Source organism: Artemia franciscana, chromosome 20, assembly GCF_032884065.1.
Source record: "Artemia franciscana chromosome 20, ASM3288406v1, whole genome shotgun sequence".
Taxonomy (NCBI): domain Eukaryota; kingdom Metazoa; phylum Arthropoda; class Branchiopoda; order Anostraca; family Artemiidae; genus Artemia; species Artemia franciscana.
The window spans coordinates 33,887,936-33,911,856 of NC_088882.1; the positions used below are offsets into that span (position 1 = coordinate 33,887,936).

A 23,921-nucleotide genomic window follows, 5' to 3' on the forward strand; every position below is an offset into this window, starting at 1 on the left:
TTTTGATTTTATTAACCAAGGCTATGACTAAGATTTTACATAAAAACATGACTCGGTAGCAAAATCTCCGCCTTTGATTCCTTGAAGTAACAAGGACAGAGAAAAGGAGACCCGATTGTTTGAACTGCTTAAATTATTTTATTAATTTAATTAAATTACAATAAAATATATAAATTGAGCTATATTGTCTTTAAATTATATTATTTGTTCAATTGTATATCTTAAAAGATAAGGAAAAATCAGGACTTTCATTTTTGATTGAAAAAGTCCATATGCAATTCCTGGGAGTAGCGGGCGTCAGATTGAAAAGAAAATTCAGCAAAAATTAAGAAAAGTGAGCTAGAAACACTTTGCACCAGTATGCTCTCTTATGGTTGTATTTCGAAATCAATATATTTTCATGTTTCAATTTTTACAGACAAAAAGTGTTGCTAATTTTAACTAACTGATTCCTTTTTTTTTGCATATTTTTTTTCAAGGTTCAATGTGGCAACACTAACAAAAACCCGGAGCTGTACTTAGAGCTTCATGCTTCTGAAACAAGTGTAAAAAATTATTAAAAATCACGGTTTTCACGGAGGAATTAAAAGATCTAATATAGGTTCAGGGATCAAAAAATTCACTTTTGATGTCATCGGTACATTCAAATTCCCTTATTGATCAATTTAGAAGATAAAAAGAGATAAGGAAAGCTGACCAGCATGATTTTTGCAAAGAATTCATTTGCTAGATTTCTTTTTGTCACTTTCATTACCTAACATCATTACCTCTTACTGCTTTTCCGTGTTTCTAACATAAATTTTTCCAAACATAGCTATTGAAAATAGATAAAAAGTATGTTTTTATTCTTTCAACTTGCCAGAAGAACAACGAGAGATGTCTGTACAAAACAAATTTAAAACTAGAAGAAAAAACCAAATCACTCCCCCCAGAAAACAAAATATGCTGCGATACAGTCACTGGAGAAGGTTAGACCTAGAGTCCATTTTTCGTGTTACTGAAGAAAAGAACAATGTCCCCAAAAGCAACTCAACTTTATATACAACCAGTTTTCAAACTGCAATATTCTTCTAGACCTGACACTGATTAGGCCGGCAGCTGCAGTTTCTTTCCCTTCAATACTGAAATAAAAAGAACAGTTTTAGAACAATATCTATGTGATATTAAACCAAATTAACAAAAGACGAGTTTCCAAAATGACGAAATTTTTTAGCAAGGGGTAGGGGGTCTAAATACCATTAAATGATTCACAAGCGCATTCAAGAAATTTTTATAAACTTAACATGATAGAAGGAAATCCTACTTTCTGGGTGCATACCAAGACTTGATTCTATTATAAGGGCTAAATTGAACATTTGGGAGTAGGGTTTTCAACCCCTTCCCACTTTGGCTACACCATTCACTCATTAGTCTTCTAAAAAGCAATCAATAATGCTTCCAAAACGGACCAATGAGAGCCTTGATGGGCTCTAGGCCACAATAATCTAGCTCTTAATCCAGCTCGAATTGACTTCTTCAAATCTGACTCCTTTTCGAGCCCCTTAGAGTATCGGACCCTAGGAATTTCACTCCTTCCGTCCTCATGCATCTAGTCTACTTTGGAAATATGAAGTAAACCTTTTACAGGGATAATCTATGATGGCTAACAGAGTGTACTGTTACCCTAATGCCAATTCCGCGTTACCTCATATTATTGAGCTTGCTAACAGTACTAAAAGGCTGTTAGTACAGACAGCAGAGAAGTACTGACAACTCTCTGCACTACCAAGCCGCCTCAGGCAACACAGTGGCGCACAGAACCACGTTTTTATACAGATTGTTCTGTGAAATATGATAAATCAATCTGGTACCTAAAACTGTCCTCAGAAAATTCTTCTGGAAAATAGTTAGCAAATCGAAGCACTCATATTACAGAGCCATGCTTAACCACTGCCAGAACTGAAGCTTCCAATATTCTAATCTGGGTTCGCACACTTATCTTCCTGTTCTTCCATACTTGTTTCAACTGTAGAAAAGCATCCTAGGTATTCCCTATTCTACTTTTTATGTCTTCACTGCATCCACAATTTTTACTAAATATACTACAGGTACGTGGAGCTATCCACTATTATATGATTTATCAATATATACTAATAACAACGCAGCACCAATCCAACTGAGGCCAACACAATTATGCATACTTCTCCATCTCTATTTTTCCAAAGCTTTGAACTGAGGCCTACATAATTATATACACTTCTCCATCTCCATCTTTTCAAAGCCTTCCTCTTTGAAACCTCACAACAAGTTTCAGTTTTCACTAAATCCATCCAGATGACATCCTCCTTCCCATTCGGGAACAATCTACTTTTCTTTTGGCCCTAGAGGCTTAGCCGAAAAGGACAATCTTTTGAAATCTGTTATCTTTCATGCGCAGAAACCTGTCCCAGCAATTTCAACCTTTCTCTCAATATAGCCCTGGAGAGCAGGATTGAACCTCATTTTCTGTAAGGCTTACAGCTTGAAATACGGTCATTCAGAGGGTTCCCTTTCAGAACTTGAAGACAAAATTCCTCGAGGGTACATCTAACAAACCGTTTTCTCTATGTTTTAGAGCACCCAAATTTCAGAACAATACCTAACCACTGTCATCACTGTAGCTTCTAACATTCTTCCCCCATTTCCGCAAACGTCGGCTTTTCATCTAATTTTGTTTTGCCAACTTATTTCCCTTTTTTTCCAAAATTTTTTTGACTGAGTAAAAAACAACAACAATTCCAACTCAATGCTTCGCTCTTAAACATCATATGACACACACTCTTGTTCATGTTTCCACAAACAAAGCAAAATACTGAAGTATAACAAAAATTAAAGGAGTTACAAAAGTTGAAAAATTTCTTTGACTTCATCTTAACTAATAATTTAGGTTGAATATCAATAACAGGTCTAAGAAATATTTCTAACTTGTGGCATCGAACAGGGTTGTCGACTGTATTTGGCTAGAGTCGGCTTTAGCCTAAAACTAGACAACTGTGTACTTTTTATCTATGGGTGTATTCTGTCATACGTCTATCTTCTAGAACCTATTTATAGTGTATTCTTCCCGTAAAGAAAAAAACAATCCCGGGAATTACTTGAAACAGGTTTTACTGTATAATATTCGGAAGTTTTTGATAATTTTTACACACTCTGAACATCTAAAACAAAAATATAACACATGTTACCTATGTTATTATGGTAAAAGAACATTAATGGCCTTTATCTATAATGTCATCTAATGTGTATACATCTATAATGGCCCTTACAAAGAAGTTTAGGGTTAGCTTTGCATAAAATTTTTGCTGTAAAACTTGTTTAAATGGAGTATCAAAAGTGTTGAGAATCTCTCTAATCATACTTTAACACAAAAGTCTATAAGCCAAAAAAATTCATTCTCTTCATTTCGGTCCTTGAACACCTGTTCAGGATATGACTGCTGTCTAAAAGTATGCATTTCGTGTGTTCGATGTTCCACTTGAAAACTCCTCTGGACAAACCCCCCCCCCCCCCCCCAGAATGAATCCTGAGTGCAACTATATCCCCAATACCTATTCTCAAGCTTTCTGGTAATTTACGCACTGGCAAGGTACAGAGATCGAATTCACCAAAACCATACATATAACACTACATATAATGCGGACTTTTGCATTCCCCCCCCCCAAAAAAAAACCTCCATTATCATTAGCCTACACATTAACCATTGTAACAGATTAACTGTAGGTTATCCATTTCATTTAAGTGGTTAATGCAAACTTGAATTATATCCAAATCCATTTTATTCCAACAAGTTCTTGAGAATGGGTCCCTACAGAAGATATTCAAACAAAGGGGGGAGGGACCAATCAAAACAGTAGTGGTGGGTGGAGTACAGGAGAATATAATTCCTTAGGAATAAGTTATTTTTAAATTTGTTTAGAAAACGAAATCTGAAAAGAAATAACTATTTTTACATGCAAAATAGAATAGAAATACAACAAATTTTAAAAGGTGGGAATTTCTGACAGAGGAATTAATCCGTTTAATATATTTTATATTTAACTATTATGCAATATGAGGTATTCTATCATAATCAATTATGACCAAAACCAAGAATAAAAATAAAATCAGACTCAAACCGAAATTACGGATTTAATCCACTTTTCCCCTTCTTTTTCCCCTTTTTTTTTACGTAACATGTATCTTATACAGAAGCTTTTTATAGTCTCGTAATGTGAAACCATGATGATTAATGACAAAATATAAACATTAATTTGTATTATTTCGATTTTTAGCCTTTCATTGATAGATCATTGCTACTTTCCTAATTGGAATATTTTCTCTTATGCAATTCTAGAATATTTTGACTGTTTGATAAACTCATCAACTAAATCTGTGGTCTATAATTAACTTAAAACATTATTAAAATATATGTTTTAAAATAACTTAAAACATTATCGTTTTGGACTAGGTACTTCATTAAAACGGTTCTCCCCGACTATACCTCCCTAATCATATTTCCCCCTAGGAAAGCAAGTCTCATACCCGTCTCATCATTGGACAATTTTCTACGCTTTTGACAAAGATATATGTTTAGACATCGATTAAAACATAATTATTTTGGACTAGGTCCTTACAGCTCTACTTCATTAGAATGGTTCTCCCCGACTATACCTTTCTAATCATATTTCCCGCTAGGAAAGCGAGTCACATACCCGTCTCATCGTTCGACAACTTTCTACGCTTTTGACAAGACTATATGTTTAGACACCGATTAAACCAGAATCGTTTTAAATAGGTCCATAATCGTTTTGGAATAGGTCCAAACAGTTCCCTGTCTCTCTTAGACTGCATATTTTTATCAAGAAAAGCAATCATTAGAATATACGTATTAGAACTTAGCACACATGTATTAAAAAAACACACACATAATTGTCTTGGACTAGGTCCAGACAATTCTCTGCTTCATAAAAGAAGCTTTAACCAGATCATCTTTCTAATTAAAGTACCCTAGAAAATAGTTTACGGACATGTCTCTTAATTGACATAGTTTGATTACTGCTAAAATAAACTAGGGTAGCGATGGTTGTACTTTCGTGTAATGAAAAACAAAATCTTGGAAAATAATACTGTTCTTAAACTTATTTTACTTTAACTGTCAAAAATAAAAATAAAAGAATAACAATAAAATTAATGACTAAATTTCCTGGCTATTAAATAACTCAACAAAACTCGGAACAAAACTCTTCCGGTATCTTTCATGTTTAGCTGGGATGGGAGTCAGTTTGGGGATTTGCATACAGAACTGCTTTACTTTACCCCACCCCATCCCGCCTATGTCTGCTCATCAGTAAGCTACTAAAACATTAGCAGGCAACCATACCGTCGTAAATAGATGTTTAATGGCTCAATTAAAAGCTATTTCTTATATTTATTTTATATATTTATCCCATCCGAAGAGTATGTCTGGGAACTGAGAAGTATTGCTGGTCAAGTTATCCGGACCCTGTGGATTCTTGTGCTAAACCAAAATTATGGTTTTGTGTCTTGAAGGAGTGTGGTATTCTTCTGGTAAGGGTTGGTAAGTCTGGTAAGGTTGGTGAATAAAACTCGTCTGAAAACAAAGCGACATTTCACAAAAGTGCTTAGGCAACACCAGGCTAAATCAGTAGCTGAATTATCAAGTAAAGACAAAAGTGATTCTAATTTCGAATGGAAAGTGCTGCAAAGAGACAATTCAAAAGCCTATAATGCTGTCAAAATCATCAGTGACCAGTCATATTATCACTTTAAAGTTTTTCGGGCCTGATCCACCATTGTCAAATCAACCTGAAAGGGAGCTTGATGGTTAAATAGGCCAGTCAATTGATGAGATCAGTTTTATTGTTACTTGATCTGAGGCTATGGAGTGCATTTCTAAGCTACAAAAGAAAACTTCTCGTTGTATTGATGGCCTCTCAGCAAAATATCTAAGATGCGGGTCCTTTTCCTGATTGAGCATCTGACCTTACTTTTTAGATGATATCCTGTTGTGGTATAGTTCCTGATTTGTTCTAATAACGCCAGTATTAAAAAGGGTAAATCCCTCGAACCAATGTTCTTCTTTAAGTCAATTACAGTGTCACCTGTTTTGTGCAAAGTTTCTGAGTCATTAATTATTGACGAAATACCTGATAAGTGTTATAAACCGGATAACCAGTTCAACTTCAAGGAAGGAGTAGACTGCGAGCATGCTCACCATTTAATTGCTAATTTAAATCTACATAGTCATGAAAATAATGAGGTATTATATTTTGCTGGGTTAGGCGTATCTAGAGCTTTCGATTCGGGTTTACATCTGCATATCTATTCGACTGCTTATAAGCGTGGAGTTAATATTTCTGTCATCAAATCAATACGTATATGTATAAAAAACTAAATGCTACCACCTAACCTGGTACGGTCGACCTCAATCCTTTAATTCCGGTTAAAAAAGGGTATTACACAGGGTGCAGTTACTTCTCCACCCCTGTTTAATAATACTGTCATTGTGAGAAAACAGAAATTTCTAACCAGATATATACTTAAAGATATTGATGCTTCGCTAGCTAACTATGCGAACGATATCCTTAATATTAGTAGTACAGCCTTTGGACTAGAGGAAAATGTTCGATATCTAGATAGGGAATAGAAACGTATTGGTCATCGATTTAATGAGAGTAACACTGAGTTCCTGGTGTTCAATCTCTGTTCAGATTGTCCGACAAATGTTCAGTTGGGTGAACACTTTATAATAGCACAAGATACATTGACGTATCTCGGCGTACCGATTGGGTCAAATCTTCGCGCTACGTGTCAAATTCTAAAAAAAAAAAAAATTCCAGAAAATCTAGGAATACGTATGGTTTACTAGTTGCATTAAACTTTAAATTTAACCATCTTGTCTTAGATAGCGTTTAACATGCATCTACTGTACCGCATCTGCTCGCATGCCGCATCCGCACCATGTTGGTCTCTTCTTACTGCTTCGGATATTAAGGATATGCGGAAGTGTTTCTACAACTATGCAAAAGATATTGAAGATATTTAACTATGCAAAGATATATATATATATATATATATATATATATATAAATTAAGAAAAACTGAGTTTTTTGTCGGATGTCGGAGGTCTAGGATGTATCAAATTCCTTTTGTAAGCTCTGAAAGGTCAAGGTTATCGATCAGGTACCAAATACCCTTCATTGCTAACAATTATAAGCTGAATGATAAAATTCTGTTTGATCCATCCCAAAAATCTCAGCTAAATTTAAAAAAGCAAATATTAAAGATTGTTTGCTAAAATTTTGATTATTCACCATTGATGATGGAAATTTAAATTATTTGATCTTCTTATTTGTGTGTTTTGTTTTTGTGTCCCTGTGTCTGGGACGGCCTCCCACGCCTCTCCTGCCTGATATTTATATATTTACTTATCTTTTATGAGTTTTTTTTCTATTTTATGTGTCTTCTACCGTATTATATTTGGAAATCATTATTACGATGAGATGTTGATGTTTTTTCTATATTTTTGCACTATCCCAGCCTTACGAGCTCTGCTCTCTGTTGGGGCATAATATTGTTTTTGTATTTTTGAGTTGAATAAAGAAAAAGTTGAGTTGAGTTTTTAATAATAATTTGTTGAAATATTAGTATTGGTATTTTATCTTTATTTATGGTATTTTATGCTCTCTGTTGGGGCATAATATTGTTTGTGTATTTTTTGTGTTTAACATGCATCTACTGTACCGCACCCGCACCATGTTGGTCTCTTCTTACTGCTTCGGATATTAAGGATATGCGGAAGTGTTTCTACAACTATGCAAAATATATTGAAGATAATAAACTATGCAAAGATATATATATATATATATATATATATATATATATATATATATATATATATATATATATATATATATATATATATATATATATATATATATATATATATATATATATATATATATATATATATATATATATATATATATAATTAAGAAAAACTGAGTAAAATATACCTTTTGTAATATACAAGTAGAAGAAGTCGCAATACAAAATGGTCTGAACAACTCCAGCTAAAACAGCAATCCAATCAACAAAGCCTTCAGAATAGTAGCGGTAGACCCAGTTCAAAATGTAGAGACCTCTGTATGAACCAAGAGCGAAAAGGTAATGGGACGTGATTGATTCGGCTTCACCAGTTTTTGAGACCATAAACAATTGTGGCAATATAGCAACGGCTTCTAGGAGAATGCTGAATGACCAAAGGACCTAAAATTAGATATTATTAAAATCATTCTTCTGAAAGCGTGGCATTACGTTAGGAATTTTGTGGAATTTTCAGACGTCAGAAAAACTGAGGAGGGGGCACCTTCCCACCTCCCTGTCCATACCTAGAACCACCACATATATATATTCCCCAAGATAGTAAAATTAGAGATTTTACAAAATCACCAGTTGAAAGCTTGTTTTGTACAAAAGAAAATGAAATAATCTATAAACCCTCCTCACGAATAGTGTCCTTTAGCTACCCACGAAGAGTCAGCCTATCAATATTTTGTGAAATAACACAGGGAAAGACTGTCGTATATCAGGATGAGTGGGAAATCGAAAAGGAGAACTGGTAGACCTCATGGCTGGTTTTCTAATTAATAAAGAATTCCTTTATGTCCAGTCGCCAAAGACATTTAGATTTCAATTCCTTTGAAGAGACCCCTTATACTGTCTGTGGGGTATGTTTGCAATAGGAGCCTCAAGGCATTACGGCCCTTAGAAATTAGAGCTCAATATACAACTTTTCAATAACTTCAAATTGATTTGTTATCTTAAGAGTTGACAACTTTCATTGAACATATCTTATTCTTGCATTATCTTTCATTTTATTTTCACAAGTTTCTAAAAACAATTACTATTTCATCATCTGCATATGCCTTAGCATTAACCTTGTTAGTCCTTTCACCTGGTGCTCCTTACTTATAGCTGAAAAAACTTTTTTTCTCATTGTTTTTTAAATAATGCTAGAAAATCTTGTGTCCCCTTCATGAAAATTTCTCTTCCCTCATTATAAATTCATCCATGGAAAGAAACTCCCACGTAACCCTCTATATATAAATATAAAATAATATAAAATTATATTAGGTCTATTAAAACGTGGACTTCAAATCCAAATTGGTTTCTGCTTAGCCTTGACCGTTTTCCCACTACCATCCCCCATCTTGCTCGTAATGATCTTTCACTCACTTTTTCTTTCCATAGGACTGAATACGTAGTTTACTATTCAAAATTTATCAGTAAGCAGAATTGATTTAAAAGTAATCTAACACTAAGGAATAAAAAACAATAGAACTTAAAATCTTCCTGGCTTCATAATACCACTTTCGTTGTGGCATTGAGTATACTGATTTTGGTAATTAACTTTTAGCAAATTAATTTAAATGCTCAAGAAAAAACTACGAAACATATTAGTCCTGTATTTTCGACCATTGCGTCAAAAAGTCTCAACACTAAGCCAATTGAAACCACGGCCCTCCTCTTCCAACATTGTATGTTTAAGCCTGAAAGTTCGCCACCCCAAGAAGTTTCAAACCGTCTTTTAAAATTTCACCCCAGAATAATCGAAAATGTTCAACCTTTTTCTTATACAATAGTGGGGTGACTAGCAGAGCTACTCTGCAAAGAATGTATTCAAGCTAACCCAGCCATTCTTATCATCACACACACTGAATGGAATCGAACCATTTCACTTACAAATCAACTTTTGGTGCGTCCTTACCAAGCCTATACCTCAGCTGCTTGTCCCGATTTGTCGAAAACATCGAACGGTATTCAACTTTTTTTTTGTGGGGGCGGGGTTGAAAAAATTGCGTCGTGAATATAAGATCTAGGGGAATTTGGCTTTTGAACAATACACTTTTAACAAAACTGCTTTAATCACACATTAGCTTGAAGCTGATTGTTGAAGACACATGATCCTTTGAATAAAGTGAAAAAAAATGTATGATTGATGTGCTACATCATTTTTTTTTCATACGGAAATTGTACATCCAAGAACAAAGTTTAAATGTTGTCAACTTTAATACATCACTCATGGCATGTATCCAGTAACGAATAAAATTTCTAAGTAGGGGGAAGACTCCATACTTTGGACAAGCATAAAATACACCTATGACATCTAGCTAAAAAAAACCCAAAAATTGCACAACACTGTCTTTGGTCTACATAACATTATCAGAAGTTTTAAATTCAAACTTGCCACTTAGTTTTAAAGTGGAATGATCATAAATTTCAAGTACAACCTCACTTCTTTATTCATTAGCTCCTTGTGAAATGGAATTGGTCAATCTGAAGAGTTGCTCTCATCATTCTTGGTGGAAAAAAGAATTATTTCAATGACAATGTTTGGCTCCATATTTGAGACTGCCCCAAGTATTTGGTGCTTGGGGCATATATTATTTATGGTAAGTATAAACAGAGATTAAATAGTCGGGGCTATTTAGCCCTAACATGTTGAGATAACCTAATAACAAACAAATCGAATCAGAAAACTTTTGTATATTACCTAGAACTACATGTCCTAGGCCTAGAGTTACAATCTTAGACCCTTCTTCTCCAAGCTTGTTATGACCAGGTATCCTTTCTTTTCTCAAAGTACAAGGAACAGAAATGAGTTGGTTGACTGCTGCACAATAGCGGTCAGCAGAAATACATTTCTGCTGTCTACTGCTCCTCACTTCTTGCGCTTCCCTTGATCTTTGTTCCTTCTATTTTATGCCTAACTTTTAAAACTTTGTCCTCCTTTTGGCGCTCTTTCAGTATCATATGTTATTTGAAAGAATTAATTGATATGATCACAGAAAATACGTTGTCTTTTAGATACTTACGTTTGAAATTCCTCCGACTTGATAGGATCTCCACCAAAGGCAATGACTCTATTGAAGTCATCAGCCAAAACAAGTGAAACGAGTTCCCTATCAAGTATAAGGAACATGGAATAGAGTTGGTTGACCGCTATACAAAAGCCACATAAGTCTGTTGTTGAGATGTTACATCACTATCTTCACTATAAGGCTAAATGAAGAGGGGCCCAAGCCACTTATTATGGCTAACAACAAATATCACATCAGCTGAAGCCCTCCCGGAAGCTAAAGACAATCATATGATGATTTTAACTTTGCCTGCACAAACGTCACAAAAACTGCAACCACCATTCGATTTTGGAGTGTTCTACTTTCTGAAATCCCACTACAACAACGCACTTTCAAGCTGGATGGTGAATAATCCAGGAATCCCAGTTTCTTCCCACTACCTTTCTTTTTAACTCAACCATTTATATTTCAGTGCAGGTTTTTAAGCAAATGGTGACATTTTTGTCAATGACGGGTTTTTGGTATCATATGTAACTGACTGACCATTAGGTGAGCCCACATAGGAGCTGAGAGATGAAGACATGATTTCCACAGATCCACAAGAAGGGGGAAGCATAGTCTTTCAAGATACAAATGTTACCTGTACTTCAAACCAGTTTCTGCTGCAAGCATAAGGCCAAATACAAAAGCTTGTCACCGAGACCGCGTTAAGGTGAGCCACAAGATCCACAAGAAGGGGGAAGTATAGTCTCTCAAGATACACATGTCACCTGCACTTAAAACCAGTTTCTGCTGCAAGCATAAGGCCAAATACAAAAGCTTGTCAGCGAGACCGCATTAAGGTGAGCCACAAGATCCACGAGAAGGGGGAAGTATAGTCTCTCAAGATGCACATGTCATCTGACCTTCAAACCAGTTTCTGCTGCAAGCATAAGGCCAAATACAAAAGCTTGTCAGCGAGACCGCGTTAAGGTGAGGCACAAGATCCACAAGAAGGGGGAAGTATAGTCTCTCAAGATACACATGTCACCTGCACTTAAAACCAGTTTCTGCTGCAAGCATAAGGCCAAATACAAAAGCTTGTCAGCGAGACCGCATTAAGGTGAGCCACAAGATCCACAAGAAGGGGGAAGTATAGTCTCTCAAGATACGCATGTCACCTGACCTTCAAACCAGTTTCTGCTGCAAGCATAAGGCCAAATACAAAACTCGTCAGCAAGACCGCATTAAGGTGAGCCACAAGATCTACAAGAAAGGGGAAGTATAGTCTCTCAAGATACGCATGTCATCTGACCTTCAAACCAGTTTCTGCTGCAAGCATAAGGCCAAATACAAAAACTCGTCAGCGAGACCGTATTAAGAGGTAAGCCAAAAAAAGTGAAAAACACTCACGAGAAAAGAAAAACTTAGGAGCAGGCTATGCTTCGTAGAACTAAGAAAAAGTAGGAGGTTTTACAGAACCATTATTCAGGTCATTTATGGTTGGTGAACATCTTGAAGGGCCATTAAATCCACTGGATAAAGCACACTGTCAGTCTTCTCAAAAGATAGAGTGGAAATTATCTTGGAAATAAAAAAAAAAAAAAAAACATAGGGACATAGTGGATAATCTTTTCCATCATAAACTATGGGACGGCATATGGCTTTAAAAATTCACAACTAGGACTCGCATGGGAAGCATTTTCATCAGCCAATTTCTGCAAGGGAGAAGAGGTACTAAGGCAAGTGGAGTTCCAAACTGCAGGTTCAAAAAGGAACGCGTACTAAATGCAAAATTACTCGAAAATCGTAAGTCAGAATGAGTAGCTGTAATTTTGAGTTAGAAAGTTAGTTTTTTTTTTATATTATCATAAAGATGTTTCAATTAGGACAAAAATTTTTTTAGAATCTGTTAATTTAATTCTCGTGAAAGAAAAAAAAAACAGCTCTTATGTCAGTTTAATTGTTAATAATACTGCTACTACTACTAATACTAACAACTCACTGAAGCACAAAGTCACCTGAGGTGAACACAGCCGAGCACCCGTCTCCTCCATTCCAATCTATTCAAAGTATCCTCTTTATATCCTCACAAGATGTTCCAATGTCCTTTAAATATTTTCTCACGAGCTCTTCCTACCCCTATCAGGAGCGACCCCATTTGGGATTTGTGCTTGGCTTTGGATGGATGGTCAAAAAGGACGAACTTTGGTAATCTGTAATCCTTTGTTCTGTACTTTGTGAAGGATCACAGTGATAACTTTCTTGAAATGCTGCATAATGTCTTGGTAATTCACACCTGAATTTATTTCATTTTATTGTGTGTTATAGAACCATTTTTAATATCTTGGAAGACTGTAATACTACTACTACTAATAATTCACTGCAGCACCGAGCCGCCTGAGGCCAACATAGCTACACACGCTCCTCCTCCAACCTAATCTATTCAAGGCCTCCCTCTTTACACCTTCCCAGAAAGTTCCCATTTCCTTTAAATCGTTATTTATGACATCCTCCCAACCCAGACAACGCCGAACTGCTTTCCGTGTAGCCCCAGACGGTTGCCCAAAAAGGACAATCTTTGGCAATCTGTCATCCTTCATCCGCAGAACGTGGCCTGCCATCTCAACCTTTCTTTCATTTTAACCCTAGAAAACGGGATGGAATCCCGCTTTCTAGGAAATGGGGGAACCCCATTTTTCGTACAACCTACTGTTTGAAATACGGTCAGTCAGCCAGGTACCCAGGACAATCCGTAGGCAATTTCTTTGGAAGAGGAGTACCCATGCTTCAAAGCCATATTTGACCCCTGTCATCACTGTAGCTTCCAATATTCTAATCTTGGTTTGCAGACTTATCTTTCTATTCTTCCATACATTTTTTGGATATCTTGTTGTTGTTTTTTTTACCCAAGAATTCCAACAAATGAAGCTTGGGATATCATTTAATTCACAATGAAGTGACAATCCCGGTATCCAGCACTGTTTGTTTTGACCAATTGTATTTTCACCTGCCCTATGTGCATTCATTTTGAACTAACAGCTAGCAAAATAAAGCAGAGAAAAGACATAACTTTTGAAACATAAGCTTCAAATAATCCAGCTTACCTCCATCACAGTAAAGGCATGATTGACAACTAATGATAGTAAATAGTTGTCAAACTAATTGACAACTAATGACAGTAAAGGCATGATTGACAACTAATAACTTTTGAAACATAAGCTTCAAATAATCCAGCTTACCTCCATCACAGTAAAGGCATGATTGACAACTAATGATAGGGCTAAAGCAGGCAAGATCAGAAACTCCACCCTAGAATTAAAAGAAAATAATTTATCACTTATTTTCCACAGAGCTTCATAGTTTATTATATAAGTGTTGCCCAACATATAGTGCACGAGTTTTTTTCCCCCTGTGGGTGACAAATAAACACTAGATGAAAACCCTTTGATAAAAAAGACAATAACATTAATTACAAAATTCCTGATAAAACTAGGGTATATATAACATTTATAATGTAGTTATATAAATACAGTGTAAATAAAGCTATATCGAGCAAATAAAGCACCTTTCAAGGTCTAGGGATTTCTTTTTGTAGTATCTTTAATCCAAATAGTTATATTTTTCTTTTAACATTTTAGCAATTTCAAAGGAACTCAGTTGAATGTGTATTGCTGTTGCTCTTTCCTAAAATAGATTTCAACAATAACTTGCTAGACTTGTCTTTGATTTTAAAAATACAATAGGTGGGTTTTCTTAGTGTGTTAAATTCAAAGCCTTAAACTTAAAAATAAAGAACAATTGTAATTGTTTGTTGTTTGAGGACTGGAGTGTTTGAGGACTGGAGCCTTATTCCTTAGAAGGTGTCTTTGATTATTAAAAAGAAATTGAACTCCATTTATCATCAAAATTCCTAAATCAAGCCTTTTTTTATCCTTCAACTTAGAGTTTAATCAAATTATCTCACTATCAAGGATTAACGACCAATAATGATTGTTAAAGAAGGGAGGAGCAATATGAATTAATCTGTATAGTTGACCCCCCCCCAAACGTTTGTCCCACTCGTAATTACGACACTAAAATGAACATAACCAATTTTAAATGCATTTTTATAACGTTTTTGCTCTATAAAGAGATATAATTACTTTATAAAGAGCTATATTAATTTTATATATACTTTATAAATATTTATATTTACTGCATATTTTCTACTACACCAGTGGATTTACTCTACAAAAAGCTATATTTACTCTCTATATTTTTTTTTTATATTTTCAAGGTTTGAATTTGAACCTTAAACCTATTTGGATTAAAGATAATTATCTTAATTCGCACTTTCGAGCAATAAGGTCCAATGGATCTGTGTTGCAGTGAGTGATGATGGCTGATGCCTGTTACTGATCTGGATCATGCCAGCAGTATTCCCAGTTCCTGCATAACCACTCGTTATCCAGTGACTTTTTGAAAGTTATAGGTGAAGTTGCTAACACTATAGACTCGGAGAGAGAATTCCAGTTGTTGACAACTCTTTTGGAGAAGAAGTTTTGATGCATTTAACTTTTAAAGTCCTTGTTTATTCCTCTTGATGTCCCTCAATTTCTTTCTGGAAAGGCAGTTTCTTGTCAGGTTTTTCCAGTTCAATAATTTTTTTTCTCTTTTTTAATTCTATCCTAATTTGTATGTCTCTCTTCTCTTCTTTTAAAATCATTTTGAGCTATATGTTAAATCTTCTATCTGTTAAATATCCTTGTCTTGTTCCAGTGTTTTTTTTTTTGTTTTTTTTATACATTTCACAAAAGTGTTTTATTCTTGTTTTCTGTGGTTCATTACAAGCAAAGCTTCTTGGACCAAGTAACCGCTTTACTTTTGTAATAGTTTTTCTTTCAGTATTAATAAATTGATTGATTAATTCTTGTGTTCACGTGGCATTTAGAAAGTTTCTTTAAATGGCCTCTTATATGGGATTTGTGGGTCTTGTTCAGGTTGAGGAGACTAGATATGTTGTTGGAGAATGCAAAAAGAAATCCCTAAACTTTGAAAGGTGCTAGCTATATTATTGTTTTCTTCTACTTTTAAAAGAAAAAGGGAGCAACAAATCTATGAGTAATAGTTCAAATAATAGTTCTGACAAAACAAAAGATATTGAATGACATTCCCTAATTAAAAGTTCATAGGTGTGCTGCTTAGATTAGAGGCTTTTTTGTACTTCAAGGGGTGAGCTAAAGCATAAAAAAAATAAATGAGTAGGTTATTAGGAAGAATTCTTTGAGCCAGTGTGAGAAAAAAAAATTGCTCTTGTATGCATATAAGAACAATTTATTATAGTGGTTGTAATACCAGTTTACGTTTTTTAATGGTGTGTCTAGTTCTCTGTTAGTATCCTTCTACTAGTAAAAGAGTGAGTTTTATTTTAGTAGGCTAGTACCCTTTGGTATAGTATGTTAACTCAATAAAAGGTCTGATATCTATATTTGGCTCGAACTTATTGTTTGGGACCAAGAACATCTGAAAAGAGGTATACTGAGTGCGCCTCATTGCAGCCAACATCAGCCAGGGGGAGTCCCCCTACCCCAAACCAATCTGAAGATCTTTCCATTGGAGATATGTTTATTCAATTTATTTTTTAAACCTAATTTTTTCAAAAATTTGTTTTTTTAATTCAAGTATTGAGTTTAATTGATTATTCTAAATAATATGTTGTCACTGTGTTAAGTCTCAATGTTGATGGATAGATGATGAAGATGAAACTCTTTTTTATTCATGGTTAAAGGATAATTGCAGGCGGGGGGAGGTTGTGTTTTTATGCAAGGAGATAGCAAGAACATTTCTGATCTATTGTCTCTAGAATACTGATTTGTGAATAATAATATTGGACTAAAAAGAAAAATTACGGGGTTCCCTGTTAATGGGCCAAAGAAGACTGGGATTTTCTTCAAATTTAGTTTTTATGGATTTTTTAATGATAAAGAACCTTGTACTTACCTGAATGTGTCATGACTAGAATCATATGTAGCTCTGAATTTGAAGAACATCAAGTAAATGGTGCCATAAGAAGCAACAAGGAAAACAATCTTCATGCATGTGTTATAAACAGATATGAAATTGGTGAACAGGTCAAGATATCTAGCTGTAAAGACCAGGGCGAACAACAGTTGTGATTTCAATGATATCCCTGAAATATATATATATTTCTTTTAAGAAAACAAGCAATTCTAAAAAAAAAAAAAAAAAAAAAAAAAAAAAAAAAAAAAAAAAAAAAAAAAAAAAAAAAAAAAAAAAAAAAAAAAAAAAAAAATCCAACCTTGTATTCTTGTATCAATAACTAGACATATAATCACCTGATTATTTATTCTATAGTTAAGATTGCCAGTCAAAAAATTAGATTCAAAACCTCAACAAATTAAATTTGCCTCTGCCATGAGCATCTTATTTATTAAGACTGACTGACTCACTGTGTATCTCCCCCTTTTTTTACTCAGGCAGGAAATGGCAAAGAGGTAGTCTGACAGAGCAATATCAGCATAAGTTCAAAGGGGTATGACTCATGCATTGAATCTGATGAATGAAAACTTTTCCAATAGATTGTAGTGAAGTGGCAGCTCTTTTAAGGATGTATTAGTTTCAATTGAGAACATTTTTCTTCATCAAAAACTTAAACTAAGCACTTATGAAACTTGCCAGCAAGTTTGACTTAAAACTTACCATTACCAGGTAAAGAAAATTTCTTTAACCACAATGGCCTGCCATAACATATTTTCATTTGGCCTTTAAAAACCCCATTTTAGACTGTTTTCTTTCTTTATATTACCAGGTAAGTTACAGTGGTAATATCTAGCAGCTTGCCTCAAGCCAGCTCCCAAGCTGGGTCTGGTCACACACTACTCAAGCACACCAAATGAAATTGGTTAGGCCCATTTTAATGACAACATAGATCTTGCTGGTCCCTGACATAGACAAATGTGTAAAATGTAAAATTGTGCTGAAAGTACATCATCCTTATAATTTATTAACACAAAGAGCCCCTTAAGTACTTTACAATGCTTCCAATCACTAATTTTGGAAGTTTATCACATTTAGTGGACTCCCAAAAACTCATTCAGCACGTCCACATTAGATGTTACAGGGTAGACTAAAGCACTACCACAAATCAACTACAGCCCTTAATAGTAAGATATGAATACTTATATGAACTCAAACAACTCACTGTGAGACTAGGCCAATAAAGCAGCACATGGTCCTCCTCTATTCCAATTTAATCAAAGAACATGGTTAATTCCTCCTAAGAACTGGAAGGGTGTAAGCTACTGCCCTCTTCTGTTTTATGCAGTCACTTACTTTAGGTCATGTGTTATCCCTGAAAAATCCTTTGAAGAGGATAGGCTAGGTATGAAAAGTTGGACTGTTTTAGTATTATGATAGGGTTTGGGGTCACCTCTTCATCATAGCTCCTTCCTCTGTCCATATGTCCAAAAGGCAAATCCTGGTTGCTTGACCTTAAAATTGTGTCATGGTGGAATTTTCACAAGTTTGCTAACCAGAACGTTGATTGCAAATTGTGGCGCGGGGTGATATTGAGATATAGCACCCCTTCAGGGGTGCTTCCTCAAATTTTCTGAAGGGATGTAGCACCCCTTCAGGAAATAATAGCCTAGCATTTGACACACCAATGTACTGGAAAGGTGTGAATGACTGTTTTCATCTGTTATATGCAGTCACCTGCCTCTTAGGAGGCTTAAGGGGCTTATTAGGAGGCTGCCTCTATGCATGTAGTCACCTGTATACAAATATATTTCAAAGTAACAAAACTAATAGATAAGCACTCAAATAGGGACCAGAGGTACATATGATCTTGATTAGCTCTAGGATTCAAATTTGAGAAAAATGTTCCCAAGAGCAGTTAGATATAAAATTGTGAATTTTAAATTAGATATTTTAGGGCTGGGACCCATAAATTTTTTAGTCTGATGACTGTGCTAACATTAAATATCAATAGGATCTAAATATCAATAGCATCTCTGTTTTGTCAGTAACAAATACATTGATGTCCATACCATACCTGCAGGTGAGATAAAACACCCTCTTAAGATATTCTTGAAAAGCTCTTCTAAATTAAGCTGATAAATTAAATTAATTTATAAATTAAATTCTAAATTAAGCTTAATTCTAAATTAAGCTGCTGGTGTGCATTATTTTGGTGATAATTTCTAGTTAACAATTGGTTCATAGTAGGCCACAAATTTATATACTACATAATAAACAACAAACCAAAATTTTTACCATTGTCTCTTTACAATGAGACAATTTACAATAGAGCTCTGATTCAAGGGCTTCTTCAAATTTCAGAAAGTGTTTGACTTAGGAAAATAAAACCTATACAAATACTCCAGGGCCTAAAATATTGGCCTACCCCATGAAGGAGTTGTCAAGCAAGTATCTCCCCCCTTTCATTGTTTTAAGGACTGAGAAGATTATATATTGCGCCTGATCTATACTTATCAAATGGTGCTGCAGGGTGATGTTGAGGCATAGCAACCTTACAAGAATTTAATTGATCAAAAATCAATCTTTTTATTGGCTCCAGCTTTTCAAATTTTAATTCCTTTTTTCAACAGGTTTTGAGCCATATCAAGGCTTTCCCCCTAAACTTAATTAGTAGATTTACAGATCCTCAAAATTTAACAAATTGGGATAGAGCAAAGGTATGAAGCCCAAAATATTTTTCTTGTACCTCATTTGAGCAGTAGCTATATTTCTCAAGGTTTCACTTCAAAACTCAAACACTGTAAAACTTCATCCAAGATTAATGCTCCTTGGAGAGAGACAGGTAAAAGTAGGTACTTCCAGATGCATTCCCAGGAGATCACTGAGACACTAGACCTATTGCTGGGGGTTGCATTCCCCTAACTTAAACTGATTTCCAAGATCAACAGAAGGTTATCTAGAATTTTACCTCTCTTTAGTTAGTCTATTAGGCTAATGTTATCCTAGTTCCCTTTAGGGTAATATGTAAACAATTCTATCACTAACATAGTGACAAGGTGAAGACACTACTGAATGCCATATTTTACATTCTTTCCAAATAATATAATCATTTTAATTGCAAATAGACTTCACCCTTAATAGTCCCACATATAATTTTAATTAATACATTTCTCTATCAGCTTACATCTGTTGAGTCTTTCCTAGTGGAAAAAATTCACTACCATAAAGCAAAAAATCTGATTTTAGAGTAATTTTTGCCTAGCTATTAGTATTTAGTTAGATCTACTGAATAGGAAACACTATATAGTTCTGAAAATACCTTTAAAATCCTAAAATTCTTACTCATCATATATAACTTTTAAAGTAGGCCCTACTTTACTTTACCAACACTTTTCTCACCTATATATGCAAAAATAGAGCCCAAATTACTTTTTTTGTAAGCATTTTTCCATATCTTGACTATGTATAATTTGTTCAAATAGATGTAAAGAGCCCAAATAATTTGTTCAAAATAAAAAATAGAAAAATGTATGGTAATGTTACATATACATTTGGTAAAATTCTAGTCCATTGACTTCTTGCTATCTTGGAAAGTTGTTGGGCTAGAGAATTGAAACTTTCAGGGATGTGTCTACAGGCTAAAGTATATCCCAGGAAGTTATTTTGAGATCCCTAACTATACCCCTTCCCCCTTCTCTATATAACGCAGTTTTTTGTGCATTACAGCTTATATTTTGGTCAAATTTGATCCTATATTACTATTAGAAGTGTAAATCCTTGCTTACCTTAGAAAAATTCAACTTTTCACTGTTTTTTAAGCTACTATATTCCATAATTAGTTCACCGGCATTGAAAAACAATTATTACCTTTTATGGTATAGTTCAAAATAGAATGCAGGCATTTAAACGCATCCCCTGTTTGAAACTCTTATTTAATAAACTGTTATTAAAAATAAGAATGCTAAAATACCTTACAACTTCATTAAAAGCTCCTTTCAGATCCTGGAAAGCTGTTCTGGCTTCTGGGGGAATTGTTATGTCACTCATAATTACCTTTCCATGTGTCATCCGGTATTTAAAAGAGTAATTAATGTGGAGTTCAAATATTGAGAAGACTGTTTGTTTTAATGAGAATGTAAATATGTGGGTGGTTGTGAGGAAATTAATACAATCTTTTCTCATTAAATTCAAATAGGCTAGGAAAAAACAAGCCATATCCAGGAGGGCTAAAGGGTATGTACCCCCTGTCGGAAACCTTTCTCCAACTCGTAAAAACGTAACAAAACAAATATAAACAAGTCTTTCATGCATTTCATAGTTTTTGTTGTATAAAGATTCCTCAAAAAAATCATTAATACCCCTTCCCCCTTGGAAATTTCCTGGATACCACCCTATGAAAGAGATTTAGAAATGTGAAAAATACCAGTTTTCAAATTTTAAGGGGTGTGTAACATTTCTAAATCTTCTATATTGGTAAAACGCCAACAATTGGGAGAAGGGATTGTTGAAACACAAATATTCAATCAACAAAGTCATAGTTTGCACCAAAGGCCTGAGAATTTTGATTCTGCCTTGGCCCAACACGTGCACAATAACCCTCACCACTTCATTTTGTTTGAAAACACTTCCATTATTCAGAGGTCCTTGTCAAAATATTTGCTTGATTTTCATCTTCATATTTTGCTACTGGCTGACAAAATTCTCATCTTCTCAACTATTTGATTTTTTTCATTAATTATATATTTTCCTTTCCTGGTTTCTCACAAAACATTGAGCTTTAAATATTATAGGAATGTGTTGAAGCTTGTCTTAAGTTTAATATGGTCCTTTACTTTCCTTTGTAAAACTTCTTTTCTGGATAGTTGTGTTGTAATTAATATTTATTAAGGGCTTATTTTTGGTTTATTTTGATAATTTTAAATATATATTTATAAAACTATGGTATAAATTAAATTAAAAAAAACAAGTGTTTTTAACTGAAAAGTGTTTTAACTTGTCACTAGGTGAGAAACATCTCCTAAAAGCCAGAATATATTCATTTTACCCTGTTAGAGTGACTTTCTTTCTTCTTGAAAAGAAATATAAAATTTAGGCCATAGCCTGTATTTGCACAGTAGGGAGAATTTGGATAAACTAAAACAGAGCTGCAGTCAAAATGTTTAACTAGCCTAGGCCTACAATAATTCTCATGAAGTAAGAATAGTTTTCTTAACACGTTTCCTTGCCACACCTAATCTAGGCTAATAGCCTACTGTACTCTGTTAATAAATGATGCTTGTCAATAGGCCTACTTTGCCTATGTCTTCTAGGATTCCCAGGAGGTGAGTTAGAATGAATTACCAGCACATGACCATGATTTCCAAATCTTCAGTAAAAGGATTATAATTGCCACTAGGTGAGAAACATCTCCTAAAAGCCAGAATATATTCATTTTACCCTGTTAGAGTGACTTTCTTCCTTCTTGAAAAGAAATATACAATTTAGGCCATAGCCTGTATTTGCACAGTAGGGGGAATTTGGATAAACTAAAACAGAGCTGCAGTCAAAATGTTTAACTAGCCTAGGCCTACAATAATTCTGCAAATCATGAAGTAAGAATAGTTTTCTTAACACGTTTCCTTGCCACACCTAATCTAGGCTAATAGCCTACTGTACTCTGTTAATAAATGATGCTTGTCAATAGGCCTACTTTGCCTATGTCTTCTAGGATTCCCAGGAGGTGAGTTAGAATGAATTACCAGCACATGACCATGATTTCCATTTTTTCAGTAAAAGGATTATAATTGTCACTAGGTGAGAAACATCTCCTAAAAGCCAGAATATATTCATTTTACCCTGTTAGAGTGACTTTCTTCCTTCTTGAAAAGAAATATAAAATTTAGGCCATAGCCTGTATTTGCACAGTAGGGGGAATTTGGATAAACTAAAACAGAGCTGCAGTCAAAATGTTTTACTAGCCTAGGCCTACAATAATTCTGCAAATCATGAAGTAAGAATAGTTTTCTTTACATGTTTCCTTACCACACCTAATCTAGGCTAATAGCCTACTGCACTCTTGTTAGTAAATGACGCTTGTCAATAGGCCTATTATGCTCATGTTATCCAGGCTTCCCAGGAGGTGAGTGAGAATGAATTACCAGCACATGACCGTGATTTCCAAATCTTCAGTAAAAGGATTATAATTGCCACTAGGTGAGAAACATCTCCTAAAAGCCAGAATATATTCATTTTACCCTGTTAGAGTGACTTTCTTCCTTCTTGAAAAGATATATACAATTTAGGCCATAGCCTGTATTTGCACAGTAGGGGGAATTTGGATAAACTAAAACAGAGCTGCAGTCAAAATGTTTAACTAGGCCTACAATAATTCTGCAAATCATGAAGTAAGAATAGTTTTCTTAACACGTTTCCTTGCCACACCTAATCTAGGCTAATAGCCTACTGTACTCTGTTAGCAAATGATGCTTGTCAATAGGCCTGCTTTGCCTATGTCTTCTAGGATTCCCAGGAGGTGAGTTAGAATGAATTACCAGCACATGACCATGATTTCCATTTTTTCAGTAAAAGGATTATAATTGTCACTAGGTGAGAAACATCTAAAAGCCAGAATATATTCATTTTACCCTGTTAGAGTGACTTTCTTCCTTCTTGAAAAGAAATATACAATTTAGGCCATAGCCTGTATTTGCACAGTAGGGGGAATTTGGATAAACTAAAACAGAGCTGCAGTCAAAATGTTTAACTAGGCCTACAATAATTCTGCAAATCATGAAGTAAGAATAGTTTTCTTTACATGTTTCCTTACCACACCTAATCTAGGCTAATAGCCTACTGCACTCTTGTTAGTAAATGACGCTTGTCAATAGGCCTACTATGCTCATGTTATCCAGGCTTCCCAGGAGGTGAGTTAGAATGAATTACCAGCACATGACCGTGATTTCCAAATCTTCAGTAAAAGGATTATAATTGCCACTAGGTGAGAAACATCTCCTAAAAGCCGGAATATATTCATTTTGCCCTATTAGAATTGCTTCTTTTCTTCTTGAAAAGAAATAAACCAACTCATTAGAAGAATTGGAG

General features: G+C 34.6%; 1 protein-coding gene across 3 annotated transcripts; it reads right to left on the minus strand.

Annotated features, from left to right (window-relative positions):
- Positions 1-824: 824 nt before the first annotated feature.
- On the minus strand, positions 825-23,921 carry LOC136040157 (ER lumen protein-retaining receptor 2-like). 3 transcript variants are annotated; one of them, XM_065724273.1, is made up of 5 exons: positions 23,763-23,921; positions 16,842-17,031; positions 14,102-14,171; positions 8,034-8,286; positions 825-1,121 (listed from the first exon to the last, which is right to left on the minus strand). In XM_065724273.1, the coding sequence occupies exons 1-5, from the start codon at positions 23,851-23,853 to the stop codon at positions 1,087-1,089; spliced, it is 639 nt and encodes a 212-aa protein (XP_065580345.1). In that variant the 5' UTR covers positions 23,854-23,921; the 3' UTR covers positions 825-1,086. The 3 variants fall into 3 exon arrangements, with proteins under 3 accessions (XP_065580345.1, XP_065580343.1, XP_065580344.1); XM_065724271.1 differs by lacking the exon at positions 23,763-23,921 and adding an exon at positions 22,979-23,090; XM_065724272.1 differs by lacking the exon at positions 23,763-23,921 and adding an exon at positions 22,182-22,308.

Coding starts and splice junctions, on each gene's coding strand:
- LOC136040157 (XM_065724273.1), bottom strand. CDS start 23,853: ATGAATATATTCCGGCTTTTAGGAGATGTTTCTCACCTAGTGGCAATT. Junction 17,032..23,762: donor GAAATCACGGTCATGTGCTG/GTAATTCATTCT, acceptor TATATATTTCAG/GGATATCATTGAAATCACAA. Junction 8,287..14,101: donor ATGCCTTTACTGTGATGGAG/GTAAGCTGGATT, acceptor ATCTAATTTTAG/GTCCTTTGGTCATTCAGCAT.